The sequence below is a fragment of the Protopterus annectens genome, chromosome 5.part0 (genome assembly GCF_019279795.1).
Source record: "Protopterus annectens isolate FY-2018-M chromosome 5.part0, PAN1.0, whole genome shotgun sequence".
Classification (NCBI taxonomy): domain Eukaryota; kingdom Metazoa; phylum Chordata; order Ceratodontiformes; family Protopteridae; genus Protopterus; species Protopterus annectens.
In genome coordinates, this window is record NC_056735.1 from 377,292,017 (window position 1) to 377,318,456 (window position 26,440).

General features: G+C 42.9%; 1 protein-coding gene across 5 annotated transcripts in view; it reads right to left on the bottom strand.

Moving 5' to 3' along the window:
• Nucleotides 1–26,440, bottom strand: part of RIOX2 (ribosomal oxygenase 2) — a 456,423-nt gene that overhangs the window by 162,770 nt on the left and 267,213 nt on the right. For all 5 annotated transcript variants that reach the window (XM_044072345.1, XM_044072343.1, XM_044072342.1 and 2 more), the window contains exon 6: nucleotides 14,607–14,709. In XM_044072345.1, coding sequence (XP_043928280.1) covers nucleotides 14,607–14,709 — 103 coding nt within the window. The remainder of the gene's footprint in view (nucleotides 1–14,606; nucleotides 14,710–26,440) is intronic.

Consider the following 26,440-nt stretch of genomic DNA (forward strand, 5'->3'; position numbering starts at 1 on the left):
TGCCTCTTTTTTCTAGAAGTTTTAGAACTTCTCTCTGGGCCAGTTCTGTCTGACTGGGTGGCATGTCAGGGAGAACTCTCTTGGGACTTGGAAGAGGTTGGGAAAAGGGAATATAATGTATGATACCGAGCACCCACTGACCATTTGTTATTGCTGTCCAGGCATTTGGGTGGAATGACAACCAACCCTCGACTGCCTCCAGGGCAGGACAGTCAGGCAACACCTCAGGGACACTGAAAGGGCTCCTCAGACAAAGGTTTCCCGAAGACCTGGTTCTGAGGACCCCCTCTGCCTTTAGGGTGGCATCTACCATTGAACCCTCTTCCTCTGCTTCCAGAAGAGGAATCCTCTGGAGCATCCTGGAGAGAACTCTGCGACTTTCAGAACCAAAGTATCTTACCCCCATTGGTTCTTGGAAAAAGACCTTTGAGGTGTAGAAAACATGATCCCCACAGCCAACAGAGTCTTCCCTTCCTGCTCACTGTTGGTCAAAGTCTCCTTGACTGATGGCCCAAAAAGCAAGGAGCCATCATATGGGGCATTTGTGAAAGACGCCGTGAAGTGTTCCGCAAACCCGCACAACTGCATCCATGCATGACACCTCATGGCAATGCCTGCAGTGGCCACAATAGAGTTCCTCTCAGCAGCATTAAAGATCAACATTATAGAGGAACTGGAAACAGATGATAGAGAGGTGAGCTTGGGAGAGACCTTCTTGAGGTCCTCCGCAGACATCAACTCCGAAAGAGATTTGGTTAGTTCAGTAACCAGGTCTCGTTGGAGGCGGGTAAAGTGCACCAAACAGTTAAGAGCTCTCAGACCAAACATGGCTGAAGCCTAAATGCACTTCCCCTGTCTGTTGATCGCCTGAGCCTCCCTCTTCAGGGGATGGATGATGGCACTCTGTTCAGCCAGCTCCTTTTTGGTGGCCACAGCTACCACAGTAGCATTGACTGGAACGCCTTTGCTCCAATGTATCCTGTCTGAAGGAGGGCTCAAGAATCTGTCAGTCTTCTTAGGAACTGGTTCCATGGTGTCAGGTTCCTTTCTTGCCCTGAGAAAATAAGGTTGATGAGCTCATCCGCAGGGGGGAAACCCTGGAAGTAGATGGGCCCTTACCAAAAGCACTACAAGAAAAATCTTGATGATTGGATGGGAGATAGGAAATTCACCCCGGGGATCACTTCTGTGGCTCTGCTTGACAGGGGCACAGGAAAATAATTTTCTTGGGTGGCAAAAGCCAGGGTACCATTTGGCTAGGCTTATACAGGTCCTAGGGCCAACAGCCTAGTACCTACCTATGAACCTAAAAGCCTTTAGGAACACAGATTCCTCTGAATATGGGGATTGTGAAAACCATCCACCTTTATGTTTTAACAGCTCCAGAACACCTCCAAAGGAGACGCCATCAGGCGGAGACCTGAAGGACCTGCCCCCCTCATCAAAATCTGTGTCCTCCATGAGGAATTCCTCGGGCAAATCCAAGTGCCTCCTCTTGCACTGTCTCTTCTGTGGCACCTCCTCTGTGGGGCTCAGGGGAGGACTTTGAAAGGAGGGGACCCCCTTGGGGTTTGGATGCCACCTGAAGGCTATCTCGGGAGGATTGGCCCTGGACAGGATGGATGGGTTCAGAGCTCAGAATAGTGACAGGCTGGGATGTATCCGCAAGAGGGGAAGATACTGCTACAGACCTGGAGAAATTCCACTCTACCACCTAAAAAAAACAAAGGACTCAAGGAGACTTCCTCCCTGTCACTGGCAGCCGAAGACACCTGGGAGGAAGGAGTAGAGCTAACCACAGGTCCCAGCCCTATAGACAGTACTGGCCTCAAGCTGTTGAGGACCAAGTTCTCCAAAGGAAGGGACTGATCTGACAAGCCTGGACCTGATCCCCTCCCCAGAGTCCTGGCACCAACCTCTCAGAGTAGAGAAAAGCTCTGATCCAATGGCAGCGGGATTGAGCTATTCACAGATCTTAACAGAGATGGAAAAGCATGCATTCCCAGATCTGTCAATACCTACCTCAGGTGAACTGGGTCCTGGAGTTCTAAAACAGGGAGAATCAGAAGAGGAGAGGGCAACATTGGGGCTGGGGATATCATCGAGCCCGAGTGGACTGGAGATGCCAAGAGACCCATCTCTATCTGGGCCCTAAGAAAGCCTCCCATCATCCTGTCCATATCCATATGAAAAAGGTTCCTGGAGTATCAAGAGGAGGCCAAAGAATGAGTGGATTTAGCTGGGAAGCAAGCCTGGACCCCGAAGCCGCCCTATGATGTCCCCGATCCGAAGACAGTCTCCATTGCTTAGGAACCAAGTGTTTTGGATCCCTAGTGGATCCGGAAAGACAGCCCTCAAAAATTAATGCTGGATCCGACGAACATGTCAGATCCAACACCTCTTGAACCCCCTCACCCCCTTCCTCTGATCTGAGGGAACAGACGGATCTCTGGCAGACAAAAAAGTAGTAGGATCCAAAGGCCTCAGATCCAAAGAGACCTTGGAACCTACCAACAGATCCTGAGACACCAGATCCGAGATGACCAAGGACAGTTTTGAATCCTGAGATCTCCGATATGAAAGCCTGGGGCATTTTTAAGACACAGAAGGAAAGGCACCCAGGGAAACAGTAGGGGCTTTCCTCTTGGACTCCTTAAGACCAGCAGATGACGAGGACTCAAGAGACAAAGTGACCCTCTTGAACCATGCCCTTCAGCGACAATTTGTTTTGGCGCGCCACCAGTGTGCTTCAGGGCTGAATGCCACACAAACAGAGCAACCAGCCTCTATATGGTTGGTGCCCAAACAATAAACACACTTCTTGTGGGTTTCAGAATCTGGTACCTTATACCCACATAAAGAGCACTTTTTAAAACCCGTAGGTTTGTCTTTCTCAGACATACCTAATAGTATGACAAACACACACACACACACACACACACACACACTAAACACAGCAACAAACTTTTGCCAGGAAATCTGTAACAAATTAAAGGAGAACTACACAACCACATATAGAAATAAGAGGATGGCATGGATATGTGCCTGAGCATTGAACATCTTACAGATTGCCCCTGTCCATAATGAACATGAGCACTACCCCAGGTGTGAATCTGTGATTCCCCATCCACTGATCCAAACTGCGTTTGAAGAGGACCAGAGAAAAGAGCTGCTTAACATGAATAGGGAGCCTGTTCCACAGAAGGGGCTATTTCTGAGAAACATATCTGTCTCCCCAGCATGTTTGTTACAGTCACTGACTAAGTTTAGATCCCTAGATCAGGTGACCAGCATGCTGTCTGACTTGCAGATGTGTAGCAGCTCCATCAGGGCTGGATTTGTGAGTGCCTTGTAGGTCAAGCATAGGCTGCCCCTTAATAAATCAGTAGAAGACAAAGTTAAGGGCTACGAACTTTAAAGTTAAGGGCTATGGACTTTAGTCTATTCACATAGTTCATACTGTTTACACCCTGCATTTTCTTTGTAAGGAACCTCTGAGTCCGCACCAGTTGCTGTAAGTGCCTAGATAAGTTTGCTCAACACAGCTGCCCCAGGCAACCCAGTCTGAGCAACTAAACATCATTCAGCCAGTAACTTACTGGCCCGAGATTGCTAGGCTTTATGGCAGATAACACATTGGCCAATAGAGGCAAATAGACCCCTCCCACTAATAGCATAGTGTCTGGCATAAGTCAGATCTTCAACCCACTTAGCACTGTCAAATATCCATGCTACTTTTGGAGATATTAGTCAACATGACCTAATATCCAACAGCAAATTTTTACACCACAGAGGGGCTAGCTCTAATACAGCATGTAGTCTGTGGTCAGTACTGAATAGCCTTTTTAATTTTTCTAATCACATTTTGGTCTTCACAATTTACCTTTTTAATGAAATACAGTGAATTTCATTTCATTAAAACAGACAGTACAAAGGCATATATAACTAGAACAATCAGAAAATGCTAATCAGTACTACATCTGTGCCACACACTCACTGCACACTATTTTGGCAGCGGTTTATTTCTTACAGGCATTATGTCTAAGTACCAAGCAGCTCACTAACTTTCAGATATAGCTCAGAAAATGTTTATACCACTGACTGGCTAACCCTGGCAGGGCATGCAGTCTGTGGTCCAAACTCTGACAGTGATAACATTGCAATTTGTGGTTTGACTAACTCACTTTTCTTGCCTGAATATTCCTGACAGGCACTTACTGCAGAGGTCTGTGGCAAACAAAGAAACAAGTGTAGAAAATGAAATATTTGTAGTAGCACTGTACTTCACAGGTATTACATGTGCAATTTTTAGCATCATATACCTCTATAACACAAATAACACAGATTTTCAGTTTCTTCCCTCCATTACACAATTTTGAAAAATGGCCACTGTTTATTAAATGTATGCCTTCAGAAAAAAAAATATTTTTTTCTTTGATTTGGCTCCTGGAAGCCCATGTCCAACAACATGCATACTGACTGTTAATTTCAGTTACGTCTAGCCTCTTCGAAAGAGCGGAGTTAGTGAGTAAGCTCACATTGTGGAGGGTAACAGTCAGTCACAATACTGTCTATAAATGAGGACTATGAAGCAAGTGAAACAAGTGACTTATTCAGTATTTAACCAAGGGAGACACAAAGTTTTTCTGTAGACATTGTCTGTACCCTGTGCTACTGACTGCTGCTCCCAGCAACAAGCAGTAGTAATGCAGATGGCTGCTCTGACTGTAGTTAAACTACAGTGCAGTGTGGTCAAGGTTCTGAGCTGGCACAATAAATTACTTGTGGAAATGCCCATTGCCTACACACCACAAATGTCATGTACTGAATTGGCATTTTCTAATTTATCCAGTTATGTTTCGGCCTAATTTACATTTAATGAGATATACCATATATATTTTTTAAAAGTAAAGTAGAAAGGCATAAATTGGATAAAATTAGTAAAACCTGTTCAGTACCACAACTGTGTCTCAAGCTACTATACAATATTCTGATCAGTGCTCATCTGCTGTACATGCTATACTTAAGTGCCAAATGACTCCAATTAACTTTCCAATATACCTGTTATACATGGAAACGCTGGGATTTCTTTAAAGTACTGGACTGTTTTGTATTTTCAAAGCAAGAAAAAAAAAGTGAATAATGACTATGCTGGCCAAAGCTATGGCCAACTAATATTAAAGTTTCCTAGAATTATTTTTCTCACCATTTACGTTGGCTACAATCTAGGATAAAATGTCTTCTGATGAGGATTTCAGAGCATCTAGGGATATGCAAGCTTATGGTGACTGATCTGCAGTAGTTAATCTTAATGGAGGGTAGCATGGTCTAAGTTTTAGTAAATATCAGACAGGATGCAGGAAACATTCTATAACAGCTATGTGAACTGATACTACATGGTACATTTTTCAAGTCACTGGTTGCTTTCCAATAAAAGAAATCATGGGTTGTGCAAAGTTGCAGGCCACTGGTAGTTTTCCCACAATGAAAATAATAGGTAATATGATGCTTGGGGGGGGGGGGTTATTACACTTAAAATTCCTATAGGCAAGTAAACACTTTGTACTGGGAGGAAATGGATACTTCCATGTGGCATACAGTCATGATAGGTATTTGATGCTCAACTTTGTTTCAATAGGATTTGGACATCTGATGGGGAAATGAAGCAAAGAGCAGAAGTTCCACATACTGGAGAATCCTGTGCAGGTTTGGATTTTAGGGTCATTGTGTACATAAAGTAGACAGTTATATTGAAGTAACTAAAGTACCAGAAGAAGAATAGCAAGCATGACATGCTTACTATGGATGAATGGTGTCCAGATCTGGGAAGTGGTACATTGCACAAAGAAAAGTACAGTTTTGTACCTACCCTAAATGTAGATGTCCGAGAGGAATGCATCTGCAGTCCTTACAAATGGGTTGTCCTGTCGTCAGGCAGCCCTTCGGTCGGCCGGATTCCAAAGTCTGGGTCTGGCTTCGGCTGGTGTCGCACTTCACCCGACGTCATTGCGGCAGTTATTCGGGTATAAAGGCATCAGCCGACGCCATTTTCCTCAGTGTTTCTTGCCCCAGATGCCAGGTGCCCTCTTGGTAGGCTAAATTTGGATAAATGCCAAAGTTTCCAAATAGTAGAGAGCAAACACACAAAATAAACATGTATGCACATATATACAAACAAATACACCATAATAGATCCCCCCCAAGCTAGCTGAAGATTGGTAAGTACCCTAGGAGTACCTCAGAGGGGAAGGAGGGTGGGTAATCCTGACTGCAGATGCATTCCTCTCGGACATCTACATTTATAGTAGGTACAAAACTGTACTATGTCCTTCAAGGATGCATCTGCAGTCCTTACAAATGGGTAGAATACCATAGCTAAACTAGGGAGGAGGAAATGAGAATAGATTATGGTGTAGTCAGGATCCCTTGCAAAACAGCAGTGGCAAAGCCAGCACGGGATCTAGAGTATAGAGGTAAGTTATAATGTTTGGCAAATGTATGCACGGAGGTCCAAGTAGCAGCCTCTATAATGTCCTTGGTAGCCACTCCTCGTAAGAAAGCTGTGGTAGTGGCTGTGGCCCTTGTGGAGTGAGGCCTGATGTTCTCTGGAGTTTTCTTTCCATGGTAGGAGTAACAAAGTCTAATGCAATTTCCTATCCATTTGGAGATTGTCTGTTTAGAAATTGGTTTTCCTTCTTTTCCTGTTGCATAAGCTACCAGAACCTGGTCAGTTTTTCTATTGTTTTTTGTCCTGTCCAGGTAGTAGCGTAATTGCCTGTGTACATCCAAGGTATGTAAGAGCTTTTCCCCCCTGTTCTGTGGATTGGGGAAGAATGTAGGAAGGTGGATAGCCTGATTTAAAGCGACTCTGGATACCACCTTAGGCATAAATGTAGGATTTGTTCTCATGGACACTCTATCTTGATGGAAGATCAGGAAGGGTTGTACTGCCATTAATGCTTGTAGTTCAGAGACCCTTCTTGCTGAAGTTATTGCCAGCAGGAAGGCAGTCTTCCAGGATAAGTATTGCAAATCTGCTGTAGCTGCTGGCTCGAAAGGAGGTAGAGTCAGTTTTTCTAGCACAAAGTTCAAATCCCATGCTGGCAATGGAGGTTTCCTGGGAGGTTTTACATTTTTAATTTCCCTCAGAAACTGTCTGAGCAGAGGATGCGAGAAGACAGGAGGATCCAAGCTGTATTGTGCTGAAATAGCTGATGCATGTATCTTGATGGAGGAATAGGACAGGCCTGTGTGGTAGAGCTCAGCCAAGTACTCCAGGATGTTGGCTATGTTCACCAGTGTCACATCTTGCCCTTTTGCAGCACTCCAGATGAGATATCTTTTCCATTTTGCTGCATAATTCTTTCTTGTTGAAGGTCTACGAGCCTCCAGGATTATGTCCTTAACCCTTTGGGATAAATTTGAGTTAATTTCTGTCATGTAATGTTCCAGGAAGTTAGCTGCAGAGTTTTTAGGCTTGGGTGCAGAATGTTGTAGTTGTTCTGTGTCAGCAGTAATGGTATCAGGGGTAGTTTCCATATTTGTTCCCGGGACATGCTCCTCAGCAGTGGGTACCAATGTTGTCTTGGCCAGTCTGAATGATCCTCGGACGTTCCTCTTTGATCTTGAGAAGCACCTTGTGCATCAAAGGAAGTGGTGGGAATGCATATGCTGTCAGGCTTTTCCAACTGAAGGATAGGGAGTCCACCTTCCAAGCAAGTGGGTGGTAAGTCCTTGTGCAGAATTTCTTCAACTGGTGATTGTATGGGGATGCAAACAAGTCTATTTGTGGTAATCCCCATTTTCTTGTGATGGCTTTGAAGATGTCCGGATGCAGCATCCATTCGTGGGCATCTGTTGTAGTTCTGCTTAATATGTCTGCTAGAATGTTTTCCTTCCCTGGTACATAAATTGCCTGTAACTGAAGGTTGTAACTCAGAGCCACATCCCATAGGTCTAGTGCCAGCCGGCATAGGGGTATGAGTGTGTGCCTCCCTGTTTGTTGATGTACCACATAACTGTGGTGTTGTCTGTCCTTATCAACAGCTGGCCTTCGTGGAGAAGAGGTCTGAATGCCTGGATTGCCAATTTTACTGCCATCATTTCTTTTAGATTTATGTGCAGATGCAGTTGGTCTTGAGTCCATAGGCCTTGAATGCACTTGTCCATCATGTGTGCCCCCAACCGAGGTCTGAGGCATCTGTCGTGATAGTTTGTCTTGGATGACTTTTGCTGAAGGGCAGTCCTGTGTTTGATTGACAGGCCTGAGTCCACCATAAGAACTCTTGCTTCAGGCATGGGATCATTGGAATTTTGGTTTCCAGGCTGTGCTTGTGCTGAGACCACAAATTCTTTAGGTACCACTGTAGCTTTCTCATATGAAGCCTGGCATGAGGGACCAGAATTATGCAGGATGCCATGAAGCCTAGAGCTTGTAGCACTTTTCTTGCAGTTAGATGGCTCTGCTTTGTTAATGCCAAGAAATAGAGAGGAAGTTGTTCTTTCTTTTCTGCAGTTAGAAATGCCATTTGTTTTGATGTGTCCAGTTCTGCACCCAGAAAGGTTATTATTTGGGATGGAATCAGCCTTGACTTTTTGTATTGACTGTGTATCCCAGGGCTTGTAGCAGGTAGATGACTCTTTGTAAGTCTTCTGTTAATTTGTTTTTGTTGTCCGCTTGTATCAGGCAGTCGTCCAGGTAGGGATAGATTTGAATTCCCTGAAGTCTGCAATGAGCGATTACTGATGCCAGGCATTTCGTGAACACTCTGGGCAGTAGATAAGCCAAAGGGCAATGCTGAGAACTGATAATGCTCTGATCCTGCAAGAAATCTGAGGTATCTTCTGCAAATTGGTCTTATGGGGACGTGCAGGTATGCCTCCTTGAGATCTAGAGTTACCAGCCAAGACTCCTTGCCCAGCATGGGAAGAAGCTGCTGTAGAGTCAGCATTTTGAATTTTGGAACAATGAGGAATGTGTTTAAAGCGGACAGATCTAGAATAGGCCTCCATTTGTTTTCTTTTCTTGGTACCAGGAAGAGCCTGGAGTAAAATCCTTCCCTTGCTCCATAGATGGTACCTTTTCCACAGCTCTCATTCTTAATAATTGAGATATTTGTTTTAGAGCTTCTGCCCTTTGAGTAGGTGGTAGGTTTGGCATTCCTCTCTTTCCTGGTAGAGTATGGAAATGGAACCTGTAACCTTGGTCTATAGTTTGCAAAATCCATTTTTCTCTTGTAATGCAGTGCCAGTTTCTTGAAAATAAGGTTAGCTTTCCGCCTAAGGGTGCTTCTAGTTGTTCCCTGGTAGGCGGTGCCACCGCCAAGTCACTGTGATTGAGTTGTTGTAGTGGTGGTGGCTGTATCCGTGCCTCGTTGGTTGTTACCCTGCCACTGGCGACCCCTGTAGGCACCTCTGGATTGGTTTCTGCCTCTAGAGCGCCTATTCCTGCCTCTTTGTGCCTTAGAGGACTCCGGAAAGGACCAATTCTTGGAGGGCCAATTCCTGCTAAACCTTGGAGGTTGAACTTGTAAGAAATCTTTTACTGTTTGCACAGATTTTGCTTTCTCTTCCATCTTTTTCAGAACCTGCTGTGCGGGGGCACCAAATAAATTGACCTTGTCCATAGGTGCATCCAAAAGCTTAGATTTGACATGGTCTGGTAATGCCTGTTCTTTCAACCATGCATGCCTCCTGATAACTGTGCCAGTCATGGCTGATCTAAAGGAAGCCTCCAGTGCATCATAGCCACATTTTAAAGAATGGTTACTAACCTGCTGTATGTTATGTAACATTTCTTGAACATACTTTTTATCTAAAGATTCTTCAGAGGACAGCTTTTTAGACAACTGGTCAAGCATAAACTCTTGATATTGAATCATATGAAATTGGCAGTTCAAAGCTCTAGCTGACAAAGTAGCAGAGGTGTAAACTTTTTTACCCCATCTCTCTAAGGACCTGGATTCCCTTTCAGAGGGGAGGGGGTTTTTAGAAGAAGTAGCTGCTACAGCTTTAGGGCCCTGGGAGATTGCCTCTGGATCTGCAAAAGGGGCCTTATATAAGTGGTGATGAGTGTCTGGGACCCTGTAGTACCTATCTGGTTTAGCAGGAGCCGGAGGTAAAGTATCAGGAGAAGTGCAAGCATCATTAAATGCATCATCAACAACAGATAGAACCGGAGGAATAGCTAAAGGCCTATGCTGTGGTAAGTGTAGAAAGGTCCTAAGCCTTTTTCTTGAGTCTGAGAAATCTTGGCCCTGCCACTGAAATTGTTCCCTCATAGCATGCAAGGTTTCCCCAAAAGAAAATTCCTCAGGAGGAGAGGCTGAAGGGATGGACTCCTCAGCATCGGAGTCTTCGTAAGGAGAATAAGAAGCCTCAGGAGGATCTGAATGTTCTGAATCATCAGAAGAATCATCTGTGGCTACTGGCTCAGGGGGCTCTGCTCTAGGCCTCTTTTCTGGAGGAGGGAGAGAGGCCCTGTCTGGATGAGGCTGGGATCCACGGATTAAAGTGATGAGATCCTGTGCCAAAGAAAGCATATGGGAGCTGGTGCTGGGCCTGTGAGAGGGGGGCTTGGCAGGCACAGGTTTGGAAGTTTTGGCTGCTTTAGCCCTGGCAAAGGCCTTAATAGACATAGCTGGAGGAGGCCTAGCAGCTCCACGTGCAGGAGTAGAAATATCTAGTGGAATGGTGTCTGATAAATCCTGTGAAATCGCAACAGAAGGCTGGATTTCAGAAGCCGTTTCTACCAGAATAGAAGAGGCCTCGGTAGAAGGCAAGTTATCGGCTGAAGAAAGAACCGCTTGCTCGGTTTCAGCCGAAACCGAGACACTCGTGGATTGCTTAACCGCGGTTTCAGCCAAAACCGCGGACCGCGAGTGTCGGTCCTTTTCTTTGCGTTTTTTAGTTATTTGCATAGTCGGAGGATCCGACGGCATAATGTAGGCAAAATCGGAGCCGAAAATCTGTTCAGCAAAGTCCGAGCGACGTCTAAGCGTCCGCCGGTTAAAAGAAGCACAGGCTAGACAAGCTGCTACGTCGTGGTCTGGGCCTAAACAATGTATGCAATAGGAGTGGAAATCTTTATGAGGTATTTGTTTCCCACAAGATAAACAGTTATTAACTTTCTCTGACATCGGCTGAGGCAAGAAAGAGTCCCCAACAGGGTACTTAGCTTTATAGAAGTCTTCGAAGTAGTATTCGGTAGTAGTAATCTCGGGATCTGACCGACCGGCACTTGCGAACAGCTTCTGCTTCGGGCGCCACGCGGCAAGAAAGACTGAGGAAAATGGCGTCGGCTGATGCCTTTATACCCGAATAACTGCCGCAATGACGTCGGGTGAAGTGTGACACCAGCCGAAGCCAGACCCAGACTTTGGAATCCGGCCGACCGAAGGGCTGCCTGACGACATGACAACCCATTTGTAAGGACTGCAGATGCATCCTTGAAGGACATCAAGGTGAGACTTTAATGGAGGTTCTAAAGTTAATAAGGCCACATGGCTTAGGAAGAAGAGGGTGGCTGGGTGACCCCGAAAGCTAAACCATCCTTAGTGAAGAGGCTCTTTCCATCCTACCCTAGGAAGACCTAGTTTAGTGCAGTGCGAACTTTTCCAAGTACCAGTGTTGTTGATCTCAATAGACTGGTTGGGTTGCCTGTTTTACACCCTAGTTTTACAGGATGAGCAAGCAAAGATTCTGTATCTACTCAGAACCCTGGTTTCATGCTAACAATTGTACAGAGTGCACTAATACTGGAGCATCGCACGGTACATATTTAGCTCGTGGCACTGTGACATTCTTCTTGGATATACTAGGTATCCATACTTCTTGATGGATGGAGGTATCCAGATGACAGTAGCACAAATATCTTGTAAGTGAATATAATAGGATACTGCTGAAATATGCCATGTTATAGTCGCTCCTCTTTGTCGGCAGTCTGCTACAAAATACTAAGTTATGCTTTAAGATTACAATGTGGTATGTAACCTGGACAGGAGATGTAATGTAACTGTTCTATAAAAAGACAAAACCACTGATGCATCAGTAAAAGTGTTGAAGGGCTTTGAGAGTTATCAGACCTTACCACAGAAAAGCTAGGAGAAAATGACAGTTCAGTTCAACATAGCTGATTTCTTACTAGGAGCTCTATAATGATGGTGGTATACAAAAATGAGTCAGTAGAAATGCAGACGGTAAAGTGAAAAAAGAAGCTATAAGAGTAAGCTTTTCTAAATTACAGGTACATATAAAGTGAAGCTACAGTGAATGGTGGGGGAGCTGTACAGCAGTGAGACACTAATATAGTTTAGCAGATTTATGGCTTACCTTTTATTCCACCCCCACCCCCTTAACATGAAACCAGTGGCTCTTTCCTGCATCTTTCAGAGATCAGTCAGAGAAAGAATTTATCCACTTATGGAAAGCATTGGATCCCTAGCCTATGGAAAGCAGCCACCATTACGGTGAAATGCTTGAACATGCCTAGTGCAAGGATCTGTTCCCTATATATGCTTTTGGAGAAAAAAAACTAGCACCAGACAAACACAGCTATGCAGGGAAGTATCTTCTGCATCTACACATCACAGGACTAGCTGATGCAACAGTGAAATAATGACTGCAAAGTCTAACGTGCTAAACAGAGTGCAAATATTTCTGTTTAATACCGCGGTGGTACAGCGGTAGCGTTCTTACCTCACAGCAAGCGGTTCTCTTGTTTGATTCACAGCTGGAGTGCCTTCTGTGTGGAGTCTGCATGTCCTCCCCGTGGTACAGTTGCCTCCGAAAGACGTGCGTGAATGGGTGTGCCTTCGCTGAAGGTTGGACGTCGGGCTGGCAATTCGGCACCATAAAAAATCTACTGCCAATCATTAGCGGACAGGAGTTTCGCTGTGGTGACCCCTAACCGGGAAAAGCCGAAAAGATCAACAACAACCTTGAAGAGAATCAGTTCACCCTACAGGTTCTAACTTAAAAAAACAAGACTTGGACTTTATACTCAGAGTGATTTAATGACCAAACCAAGGAAAGGGCTCACATGTAAAGGCTAATGGCAGATATGCCCAATAGGCTTCGAGTACAGGTGTTGGGTGATCCACAGGTTTGTAATAATGGTTCTCCACTTATCAATGTGAAGTATAGCCTGCTTCTGGCCATCTCCATTGCTGAGACTGTTAAGTTGGAGTGACATTTAAAAGCCTGTTCGAGAAACTGCTGGAAAGCAGACCTAGCAGCTGAAAATCTGGTTTCCTAGAAAAATCATCTTTGCTTTCCCTTCCTTGGCTTATAGCTGCGCTAGATGTGATTGAACTTAACTGCATTCAAAACTTGCCCAGCTAAAGAACGCCTTAAGATTGTTGCCAAGATGTCACGATTCTCCTCTTAAATCTAGCAACTAGACACATCATTATTCCATGTAATCTGCATCTATGAAAGGAACAGCTGATGAACATTCTGAGGGAACCTGGAAATCTACAGGACTTGTCAATGAAACATGCCAGCAAAAGTAAAGGGGTACTGATCAACACATTTAAAACCAAGGAAGAAATATCCTTAGCATTTGCACCAGTCGAGGGGCAAGTAACACATACGGCTATTGTATATTTAGCTTACCAATCACAGAAGGATGTAGCAACTTGCTTTATTACTAGAAAAATAGTTTCCCATTGTGACCCACTGCTCTGAACTCTATCTAGGAAAGGAAGTACATATCAAACACCATAGAAATTATGGATACATAGCTGGGCTGATCAGCAAGAAGACTACACTGCTACCACAGCTGCATATGCTTCTCAACTGTTCTACAGACTGAAGGAGGCAATTCTGTAAGACGCAAAGCTGCTTTTAAGGTAATGAAAATCTTCAGACACAACACAAAGTGGAATAAGACTTTAGGAGGAGACTAGTGAATGTCCAGCAATTCATTCTAGTTATCCTCCATGTCAGATTTAGAGGCAGACCACAGGAGATTAATGGCTGCTCACCGGGTTGGTGCAGGAGTCTTCTGTGACTCATAAGCTTGGGTGGATAAAGGCAGGAGACTCTCGTTACACTGGAAGGTTAAGTAGTTTTACAGAAAAAAGTGGGAAAGTATTTCTTCACTTAAATGGTGAAATGGTGAATGATATATGAAAGACTTCCAACCAGAAGTGAAGAAAAACCAAAACAGTAAAAAAAAAAAAAAAAAAAAACTAAAGACACAGACAAAAAATCAGTAACGTGACTAAAGCTTTAGTTTTACAGAAGAGTCAATGAATTGACTGTGCTTACCACTAGTATCAAAGCCTCAGTATATGTCAAGACAAAAAAAAATCATCTTTCTTCCATCATATTCATTTCACTTCAACAAAGTGTCTTATTCATGTCCTCCCAATTCTTACAGAACTCTTTGTGTACAAGCTGTCATAATATTTCAGAGTTGGTTCCAAATTCAAATGCAGTTCACAATGGTAGCCAAGTTGTTGACTTGACCGTTCAAAGGTTCTGTTCTTGGAAACGTTCCAACTTCTTACCATTACTGTTACATGTTTTGCCACTGAAACAGATCATGTTTCATATAATCTGCAGCTAATATACAAATGTATTAAATACCGCATCCATCTTACCATTAGTATCTGCCTTGGCAAACCACGTCGTAGCTCAATATCGTCTTTCATGGAATCAAACACAAATCCAGGAAGCACATCCAACAGAAAATCTCCCCAAGAACTAGAATAGAATGAAGATGTCTGCTTACACGGCTATTCTGTTGTGCAAAACATTTTAATGATAAATGCAACCTAAATACTGTGCACATTACCCAAAGATTTACAGAAGTATACTAGTCACTCCCACATTAAGAATGCAAGTCAGTCTTTTAATCACACCACAGAAAAATTGTGTTCTACAGAAACAGTCCCTGTTAGAAGAAAATGCTCAAGTGGTCATCCAGCCATCAATTCTCCCTTTTCCCAAAACGGTTACTGAAGCTTAAGGTAGCTCGACTAAACAGCAGTTGTTCAAGTGTCCAGCTCACAGAACTGTAACAATTTAGCAGAACAAACATTAAGCCAAACTGAGTTGTTAAACACCAACCCTGCAAGATTTATAAGAAACATAAAAACCCCACTGCTAACTTAAATGCTCTTACTTTAGTCTATGAACTGAGGTACATTCCAGTTTACACACATACACCCTACCAACCACTTACCTACAAAAGGTTTAATAGCATAGCCAAGAGTTTTAGAACTCTACACCAACCTGCACACTAAACTCCAGAAAATAGTCTCCACAACACCATAGAAGGTGCACATTTTGGGGAAGTATAAACTTTTCAATTCTAAAAAAAACTCTTGAAAATAAGACAAACAAAAGATCACGTACACAATCATTCTTAAGAAAAAAAAAACCCTATAAAATAACAAAATGCCATTTTTTGTTTACTTGTCCTCCAACACGCAACACATGCACATCTTACTACACATTACAAATTACCTCATAAAAGTGTATACTGTGGCAATTATGGTGTCCGCCTGGCTAAATTCTTGCAGATGACAGATTTAATCTATGCCAGGAAATATTTACATCATGCATTGCTTTAAAAAGATTATGAAGGCTAGTAAAAGATGAGATACCTTCATTTCAGACCCCACTATGATGGACCATATCTGCAAAACAAACTGCACCAGAATTACCCATTCTAAATACTTAAACCTTGCCTGGGATATAAACAGGTCCTGCTGGAGAAATAAGTATGTATCCCAGAGACTACCGCATCTATGCAATAGGTTCTCTATCCATGTGAAGCAGAGTTCCTCCTTAACCCAATTCAAGTGCAACTTGGACAGTTGGATGGGAAACCATAAATTCATCCCCAGGTTGACACCTTTGTGTCTAACAGACACAGGTAACCTGTAAATGGTTCATCTTTCAAACCACTGCTTACTTATCAAGGTATCAAAACTAGTCAAACATTTGGGATGCATGGATAGGTTTAAAAAGGCCCTTGTGGTTGTTGGCCTAGTAAAGACCTATGAACCTATTTCTATATGCAAGGGTTTTATTTAGTTATTAATTTACTGACTGCAAAGAAAACTTCTAATGCATGCAGATATTTCTGATGCATACACCAATACGTTCACACTGACAGAAACTGTAGCTAAAAATAAGCTCAGCTGTTAGAGGCCTAAAACTCATTTAACATTTTTGTACACAAAAGCTGGAGATTGTCAAAAGCTGGGAACTGTTTTAGCACTCTTGGCATGTAATCAGTTAAACAGCATTTACTGCAAAATTGCAAGTCAAAATAATCAAAGTATTAATGAAGCAGCTGTAAGACACATCTAACCAAACAGGAAAGGTGAAAGCCTCAAGTCTTGTAAAAAAGATCCAGTTTTAAATGCATCAGCAGTAGAACATAGTAGGATGCCACTTGAGATACCTTTCCATCAGTACTAAGGACTGGTGCCTTTGACCTTACTGTTCCAGGAAAGCGAAGACTCTCAGTCAACAAACATACTTTTTACTTTCTGCCTCATGGGGATACCAAATGCAGATGTCACAAGATAGTTACTCCCAAGTAAGGGAGAAAATGACTTCCAACAGAGGTATTATCTTTTACCATTTCAGACAAAAGCAATTTTAAGGACTCCAAGGAGCATAAAGAGTAGTCTTTAGGAAGCTCCAGATGCTAACCACTTCAAGAATTTGAGGCACAGTGTTTGGTATGTGTCTCAAGTCTACATGCACACTTTTTGGAAACACTTTTGTCATGTATATTTCATTTTCCTTTTCCACCTGCTAAGTTCTTTTTGTTTGCATCATGAAAATACATATCCTCAGTTTTCAGCACATCCTCAGCTGGATCAGTTTTTTTTTTGTGCAAAACTCACCAGCTGGTTTGATACAAAGAGGGACCATGCATGTCTGCTGCTTCAACGCTACATTAAATATCACTTTTGGTTACCTCTCTGCCAGTTACATGACTTTTTGATACACAGTCTGTATGAACCCTGTTAAGTTATCCATTGTGAGGCGCTGCACTCCAGACAACCTTTTATCACTGTGCTGTGAACTCACCTCTGCAGTCTTTTAACTAATGTACATGCACACATGTACTTCCATATCTCACAAAGGACACAATGCCATCTTGTCCAGTAACTTCTGGATGCTTCCACATTGTGAGGTCTACTCATTTATACAGCACATTTTTCTTGGCCTCATATCTTTGATCTACAGGTGTATTACATACAGTTCTTCAAGTCCTGTCTGAATAACTTGATAGTGATTGCTCTGCAAGAAGCATGTAATAACAGAGATGTACTGTTCTGCCCAAGTACTCATCATGGTGTCTTGAAATACAGGTGACCTATAAACTAACAAAGAGAGAATATCTGAATTTTGTCCACACACCAGAGGAGACTGTAACAATGTTATGAACACAGTCCTTCTCTGTAACAGCTAAGTCTAGGAAAGTTTGCCCCTCACATGCTCTGTTTTAGTTTACCCTTAATTAAATGACCATGAGCATTTGGTTACCCATTTTACTGACACTACATATCCTTAGGTGTGAACCATGAACATTCACGGACATATGACTTTAATTTTTTCAGTCTCAAAGAGTGAAAGGCAGACGTTTCAGTGATTAAATTCTCAGCCACATCTCTCATCTTTTTACTGCTAAATTTAATTTCATTGGTACTACACAAACTTTAGGGGTGACCCTAACATTCACTGACAATTTTTTTTAATTTCTACAGCTGACCTAGTCTTAGGCTTACTATGTTATAAGCAACTTTCACAATCTTTTCAGAAAAACGTTTGGGATTTGTACTGCCACAGCTAAAACCAACAAATTTTAGTTTGACAACAAAGGTACCTCCAAATTGCCTGTGATGTTTTACTGCCATCTTTAGCAGTTTTGCTTTTGTCAGAAGATGTTCTGTAACTAGGAGGTAATTTCACATTCACATGGACTGCCTGGATCCTAATTATGAAGAATTTTATAACAATAACGGCCTGCATTTACTGTTAGAGAAGAAAGTACTGTTGTGTTAGAATTTACCATAACAGTAGATGTCCTACTGATCAGTGCTGCAGTATTTCAAACAGATGGATTTTCACCACTGATGTCCAGCCAGGGTATCAAAGCCTAAACGTTCCTACTATCATATGTTCTACTTATGACATCAGCTCTCAAATGTAGAGGTATGCAAACAGATGTACGAGTGTAAATCCTCAGACTATCTCTAACCCAGCAGCCTGAAAAACTCTGAAAGAGAGAGAGAGAAGTAATCAGCTAGGAAGGATATAGCAGCAGAAGAGGAGGCACCCTTGGTCTTACAAAATAAATTTGTAAGAAAAGGGGGAAGGAGGGTGGGAAGGAATACTGCAAAAGTTAACAGTAAGAGATTTGCAGTTATGGTAAGTTCTTACACAACTGTACTATGCTCTCACTGAAATCACTGTTGCAATATTCCAAACAGATGGGTGCTTTACAAACCTTAAGGAAACAGAAGGGAGGATGGTTGAGAATAGTTAAAAAACTGTACAAGACACCATAAAGGACTGCCCTGGAGAAGGATGTCCATGACCTGGAAAAAGCATCAAACCTGTGTTTAGTCAAAGTGTGCACAGAAGGCCAGGTAGCAGCTTCCAGGATGGTTATGAAACCTACACCTTTATAGAATACCCCCAAAGAGGCTCCAGCTCTGACAGAGCCAGCCCTTGAGGAAGAGAGTAAGGATTTGTTGTTGTATGAGTAACAAAAGGAAAGACTTCAAAACCCAGCTTGTAATGGTCTGTTTGGATACTGGCCGGTCAAGCTTAGAGTCCATGGAAGAGACAAATCATTGGTCTGACTTACGAATAGACTTAGTTTTGTCCAGACAGAATCTTAGTTCTCTGTGTACATCTAAGGAGTGAAGAAGGGCTTTCACCACTTTTCTGTGATTTGGGGGAAAAAAAAAAAACAGGCAGACTGATGGCCTGGTTACAGAACATCTCATTTACCACCTTTGGCATGAAAGAGGGGTTGACCCTCAGGAACACAATATCATTACGGAAAATAAAGGGAGGAACGGCCATGAACGCCTGTAGTTCTGAGACTCTCCTAGCAGAAGAGCCAGCAACAAAATGGTTTTCCAGGTGCAGAATTTGAGTAGAAGCAGCAGCTAGTTCTAAGGGAGGCAGAGTGAGCTTTTCCAGAACAAAGCTGGAAGGGATGCACACGTGTTCTCTGAAGGTTTAACAGCAGACCTCCTTTAAAAAAATGCTGTACCTAAGCCTGCACATAACAGGTAGGTTTGTATGGAAGATAGGCTGAAATGGCTGAAAAGTGGGCTTTAACGGAAGAATAAGTCAAACCCCTTTTTATGAACTCTCACAAATAAGACAACACATGACAGTTTGCTTGACACCATATTAAAAATCTCTTCCATTTGGCTATGTAGGAATTTTGTGTGGTGGGCCTCCTTGCTTCCTGGAGAACCTGGAACATGTCCTCAGAAAACTGGTGTCTGGAAGGATTCAGAATAATATCGTTCATAAGCTTAGGTTGAGATGAAGTAACAAGCCCTTTGACTTTGTGATCAGGTCCACCTTGTCAGGTAGCTTGTGGTGACTGCCCCTGGCAAAGTGGTAAAGAACCAATGCTGCATTAGTCAAAAGGGAATCCCTAGTAAAATTGTTGGCTTTTCTTTTTGGATCTTTAGCAAAATTTTGGTAGCACAGGAAGTGGGGGGAAGACGAAGAAACTTCCCTGTCTACTGGAAGGATAATACATCTGTCCCCCAAGTTAATGGGCATGGAGTCCTGGTGCAAAAGAGGAGGAGCTGTTTGTTGCTCTCCAAGAAAAATAAGTCCATCAGTGGTGATCCCCACCTGTGTTATATGTCTAAGACCATCTATTTATTGAGCATCCATTCATACGGATCTTCGACAGACCTGCTGAGAAAGTCTGCAAGGGTGTTGTCCCAGGACAGGATATATAACGTTTGTACGGACATGCCTGCTTTGGTGGCTAGGTCCTAAGCAATCTGAACCAACCTGCATAACTGGTACAATCAGGTTCCTCCTTCCTGGTTAATGTACCATGACTGTTGTGCTGTCTACAAATATTCTTAGAGGTTCTGGTTTTCAGAAGTGGGCAAGGACTTGTAGTGCTTAAATGAGGGCCCTAATCTCTCTCAGCTCATGTGCTCTTTGAGGCTGGACTGTCAATAACTCTGTTTCTTGTGAAATCTCTTCCTTGCCCCCCCCCCAGCTTTGTCTGAGGTGTCTGTGTACAACTGTTGACTTGGGGTGTGAAACTTGAAGGCCTGGACTGAGGTTCACCTGTGTCACTCACCAAAGGATCTTCTTCATGAGACAAGGCATGAGAAGGATGTGTATGCCCAGGGGGTGAGAGTGCTGGGCCCATTCATTTTTCAGGTACCACTGAATTTTCTTCATATGAAACCTGGCCAACAGAAACATTGGTATGGTTGCTGCCATGAATCCTAGTGTTCTGAGAGTCTCTCTATCTGAGCAAGCTTGGAGAGAGGTTAGAGACTCAAGTAGTGAGGCTCTGCACTTTTTCCTGGAGAAAGCACGCCTGTATGTTTTTGTATCTAGTATGCAACCCAAGAAAAATCGGTCTTAAGTGTAATGAAGGAAAGATTCTCTGAAACTGACTGTGAATGCCAGTTTTCTGAGGTGAAGGGATTGAAGAGGCAGCAGTTTGAAAGTGGGTACCTTGAGGAAGATGTTGAGCTGGGAAAGAACCAGTATGAATCTCTATAGTCCTTTTCTTGGTACCCTGGAACTGTAGCTCCCAAAGGATGGGAGGAGTTGTTTGGCGGAGGTGGAATGCCTTTAAAGAGGGTAGTTCCTTCCAGCACATACTGTAACCTTTTCTCATGATAGTGAGTACCCAACTTGTCTGTGGTAATTTTTCACAATTTGTAATGGAAAGAGTGAATGTTTCCAACAAGGCAAGGGTAGGACCCAGGGGAGGGGGTTGGGAAGATAGTCACAGAGACTTCTGTGAAGGGAGGCCTCCCAGATCGTGTGTTCCTTTCAAGTTTTGTGTGCCTTCTTGTGTTTCTGAAAAGGTCTACGTTCCTTTCTTACAAAGGAAATGGGCTTGACTTAGTAATTCCTCTAGTATCTAGGCACAGAGGTAAGAAAGATCTGTCTGCAGTCCTTCTCAATCTTATCTTGCTCTTGCAAGGTTTTAAATATGCTGGCTGCCTGTGGACCAAACCAAATGTCCCTGTTGGGGGAGCTAGGAGTTTAGCCTTGAAATCTTCTAGCAGGGTCTGATTACACAACCAGGCACATTTCTGAATGACTAAACCAGTAGCAGCTGTTCTGGAACAGACCTTAGCAGCATCATTACTGTATTTTATACTATGCCTAAACACTTGAGTGACCTGATTTATTGCTTGGAGTGTATACTAACATATCATCCACAGCTATGTTCAGATTGTTAAGGACAGACAAGAGGTATTTGGTCATCTGGGTGTAATAATTAACTGCTGTGAAGGCCAACATAGAAGTATAGACCTTTTTCCCCGACTTTCTATAGCCCTGCTGTCCTTGTCTGAAGGAAAGGCATTAGCATTCAGCAACAGCTTAGGCAGTCTGTCTGAGGCTGAATGGTTAGATCTAGATCATGAGACTGACATCTTAAAATGTTGACCGTCAGTTGTTCGACATGAAAATGTCGAACTTCAACTTTCCCGAACGGCCAAATCACAGATTTCTTTCCAAAGGAAAGAAATCGGTTGGTCAAATACCAACACCACACAAAAACATACATATTTAAGTGGGGGGCTGTGCACCCCCACACACACCCCTAACTAAATGTTCTAACTCAGAGACCGCACTACAGTCAGGGAAAAGGCAGGTGTAACAGAATGGCCAATCAATTTCTTTCCGTTGGAAAGAAATCGGTGATTTAGCCGTTCGGGAAAGTTGGAGTTAGACATTTTCGTGTTGAACAACTGAGAGTCAACATTTTAAAATGTCAATCTCATAATATAGACCCAAATGGCTAGCTACAGGATTTTTGAAAAGGAACTTTAGGTCACTTTGAACCAAGCAGAACCTGTCTAGACTTCTGGGAGATGGGGGGTGAGAGTCAGGAGCAGTAGACATGCATGCAAATGTGTCCAAAAAGTTCTCCAGGACTGGAGGGACATGAGAAGGGGCTGCAGAGCTCACTTCCAACAGTCTAACATCTCTTTTGGACATCAGAGATTTACTTAAGACTACCACTCAAAATGTTTCATCATATTTAATAATAGTCTCTCTGAAGGATGACTCTTCCACAGAGGAATCAAGAGAGAAAGATTTCTCATAGTCAGAGGACACCTGACCAGAAGCATGAACTTGAGAGGAATAAGCCAAGGAATGGTAATCAGATTCTAAGGCCTCCTCCTCCTCAGGAAAGAAGATTCCACAGTAATTTTTTGTGGAGTGGGTGGAGGAGCTGAAAAGGAAGGACATTTAAAGGCCATAATGGTTTTGAACAAGCCCTGAGAAAAGTCCATCCACTCCTTCTTCCTAGACAGGGGAGGACAGGAAACATTTCTGGTCTTTTGTTGCTTTTCCTTTGGGGTAATGTCTGCCTGAATCAAGCTCAGAGGCTCCAACCCCGACGTACTTTAGTCTTCTAGGAATCTCCTCTCATGGTAAAGTTTGCAGAATGCCTTCTGGTCCTTCCGAGATAATGGTCTGCAGTACCCCCTTCTCAGTTATAGCAGCAGTCTTTTTGGCGGTGCGGTCCTCTGACTCCATACTGGCCTCTAACTAGATTGTGATAGAGGGCGTTTGAGGTACAGTCTGACATACTGCGGGTTCTGTAACCTCTGCAGGTATGTCAGAATCATAATGGGCAGACCGAGTCTCAGGTCAAGGCCTTTTGAGTTTTGTTTTGGTTGCAGAAGGTATGTCAGGAGTGGAGAGATCTGCCATCTCAGACTGGGGCAAAACGCTTCAGTTGTTAGGTCTCCAAGATCTTGTTCAATGAAAACAAACAGAAGTGCAAGTTTTGGGAATAAAGGCCAGCACATGGAACATGATTTGTACTCATGTTCTGCTCCTAAGCAGAAAAGACACTGGGTATGAAGGTCTCTGTGGGGCATCCGTCTACTACACTCATGCTTAACCCTCCTAGCTTACATCTAACAAATCACAGCAAAACAAGTTTAAAGAAGAAAGAAGGTTCCCCAACAGGGCACTTATCTGGATCCGTGAAGGCTTATAGTACAAAACAACCACAAAAAGATCAAACTGACAGGTGCATGAAAGTACAGTTGTGTACACTTACCATAAATGTAGATGTTTGAGTGTATTCACTGTTGCAGTCATTACACTTGGGTTATCCTGCTGGCAGGCTACCCTTAGTCGGCCTGAATTCCAAAGTCTAGGTCCAGCGTCGGCTGCTGTCGCCTCTTCCCTGATGTCAGTGCGCCAGGGGTATAAAAGATGCAGCCGACGCCATTTTCTTCAGTTTTTCTTGCCCCAGATGTCAGGTGCCCCCAAAAAGGAAGGCTTAAAATATGCCAATAAAACATGCATGCACCAAAATATGTTATACCTTCATCTACAAGCCAATACACCACATAGGTTGTATAGATTAGATTAGTGCAGCTAAGTTAGTCGGCCTGAATTCCAAAGTCTAGGTCCGATGTCGGTTGCTGTTGCCTCCTCACTTCCATCTTATCTTATACTCTACTTCCCAATACTTTATCCAGACTTGCTTTTATCTTTACTCCGTCCTTTCCTATACCTTCATATCTTCCTCAGCCTGACATTACCTTAGGTGTTGCATTTTTCTGTAATAAGGTGACTGCCCATCAGGTGGAACCTCTATATTTGCTGTTTGCCAAATATCTTTACCCTTTTCTTTCACATCTCACTATCTACGCCTTCTGTTCTTTACTTTAGCTTTTCTCGTACCCAGCTCTCTTTAAACTCCGTCTCTTCCCATTCTACTGTGCCTTAAAGTATCTCATATCACTACTTTCCCCTCTAATCATCCTAAATCTCCCACTGCTAGGCCTCTCATCTCCCTACTACACTTCCCACCTTTACACTCACCTGTAGCCTCTCTATTTCACTGATTGTCTTTCTTGACAGAGGACACCTTGTTTCATCCCGCTCCGCTCCCCTACCCTGCCCCCAATTTCCACCCGCCCCCAGTGCTCCTACACTTAATCCTCCTACACCACACCCCCTCAAACACTACACCAATCACACTGTTCACATTATCACACCCCACCTCCCTTAACACAATACAATTAGTAACACCTACCTCCCATTACCTCTGTTACTTACTTCCTCCGCCATATACACCTCAACACCTGCCTACCAACTCCACCCTTCATTCAACTTCCATCTATTAATTCCATAATGTCAAAATCTCCCACCCAATACCTAATTCAACTACTTCTCTTACTTCCACTCCTTCCTTCTCTTTTAACTTTCTATCTCCTAACCTCTCATGAACATCCACTTTACTCCTCCCTTCCCTTTCCCTCTAAACATACTTCTACATTACCACTAGCCACTACTCCAAATTTCCTAAACATTATATCCACACCCAACTACACACTTCCCAAATACCACAGACTAGCACCCATTAAATATACCAATCACAATAATAAAAAAACTACTCGACTATTCTTGCAAGCCACTTTACCCTAAACACATCATATACCTTCACTCCCTACTAGATGGAGACATACATCCAAACCCTGGTCCTAACCATACCTCTACCTCTGAAAAATGTACTCTAATCACTAGTAGCCCCATAACCCCTTCCAAGCCTGTTAACTCTCTCCTCATAGCACATCTTAATATACACAGCATTAATAATAAAATCCCACACCTCCATGCCCTCCTAGATGTCCACCAATTTGATATCCTATGCTTATCTGAAACTTGGCTTAAACCCACAATTAAAGATAATGAAGTAACCCCACCTGGTTATGATATCATTAGAAAAGACCGTACTACCAAAAAGGGAAGAGGGGTCGCAATCCTCTACAAAACAGAACTACAAATCAGCACCATAGACCTTGACCCACCTTTAGACAACCGAGCTGAAATACTTATCACTAAACTTCAGGTCAACTCTTGTAAAGCTACAAATGTCATCTGTTTATACCTGCCTCTAGGAAACAATATTAATACCCTTGAAAATATCCTGAATTGGCTTTCTATCAATCTCCCACAAGAAACAATAATTTTAGGAGACTTTAATATTGATTGGCAGTCCTGTAATAATATACACCCTTCCACCCATGTTAACTTATACGGCTTTACACAAACTATTAACTCCTCTACCAGAACTCACAAACCTAACAACAAAGAAAGTACCTTGGACTGGATACTTACTAATAATCTTCTACATACCTACAAAGTAGGGACCCTCCAAATGATCTAAGTGACCACTCCCTAACCTATTTTATTAGATCTAAAACCAACCTCACGCCTCCCAACATTGCCAGAATTGTACGCTACAAAAAGCAATTTAACCCTGAACTATTCCAGACAGAACTTAAACAATGTAATTGGTCACCACTAAAATATCTTCCACTCGATGAAGCTGTAGCCTATTTTAATACAACATTCTTAACCATCCTGAACCACCATGCCCCATTACGCTCTATTAGATGCAAAGCTAAACCAGCACCCTGGCTCTCTAATACTACTAGGCAAAACATCCGTCTGAGAAACAAATCCTGGATAAAATGGCATTCTACTAAAAACCCATCGGATTACCTAACATTTAGACAACTAAGAAATCATACTAAAAAAGCCATTGTGCTAGATAAAAAGAACTTCTACCTCCAAATACAGCAAACCTATCAAAAGAAACCTCAAAAGTTTTGGAACAGCATTAACAAACTTCTTCACCCAGGACAATCTATCACCCCTAACCCTCTAGGCTCCAACCCCGATAATCCTATTCACATTGCCAACTCCTTTAATTCTTTCTTTACCAATGCCATCCAATCTCTTGCTAGCTATCTATCGCCAGACACCCCAAATCTGCCAAACTCTTCTTTAAATACTCCTCCATCTTTTCAATTACAACCAGTGTCTACTTCTAGTATATGCTCTCTTCTACTACAACTAAAACCTACCACCCCTTCAGCTGACCAACTCCCAGCAGAATACCTTCAAATAGGAGCTAAATCCATTGCCTACCCTATATCCATTCTTATCAACAGAACCATAAGTGAAGGAAATATCCCATCCATCTGGAAAATTTCTTACATTATTCCACTACACAAAGGTGGGAACTCTAATGATTTCTCTAACTTTCATCCTATAGCTTTGATATCTCCTCTGGCAAAAATTATGGAAAAGTGTATCCAGAAGCAACTTCATAACCACCTTCTCCAAAATAACATACTTGCCAACTGTCAACATGGTTTCAGATCTTACCATAGTACCACCACTGCCC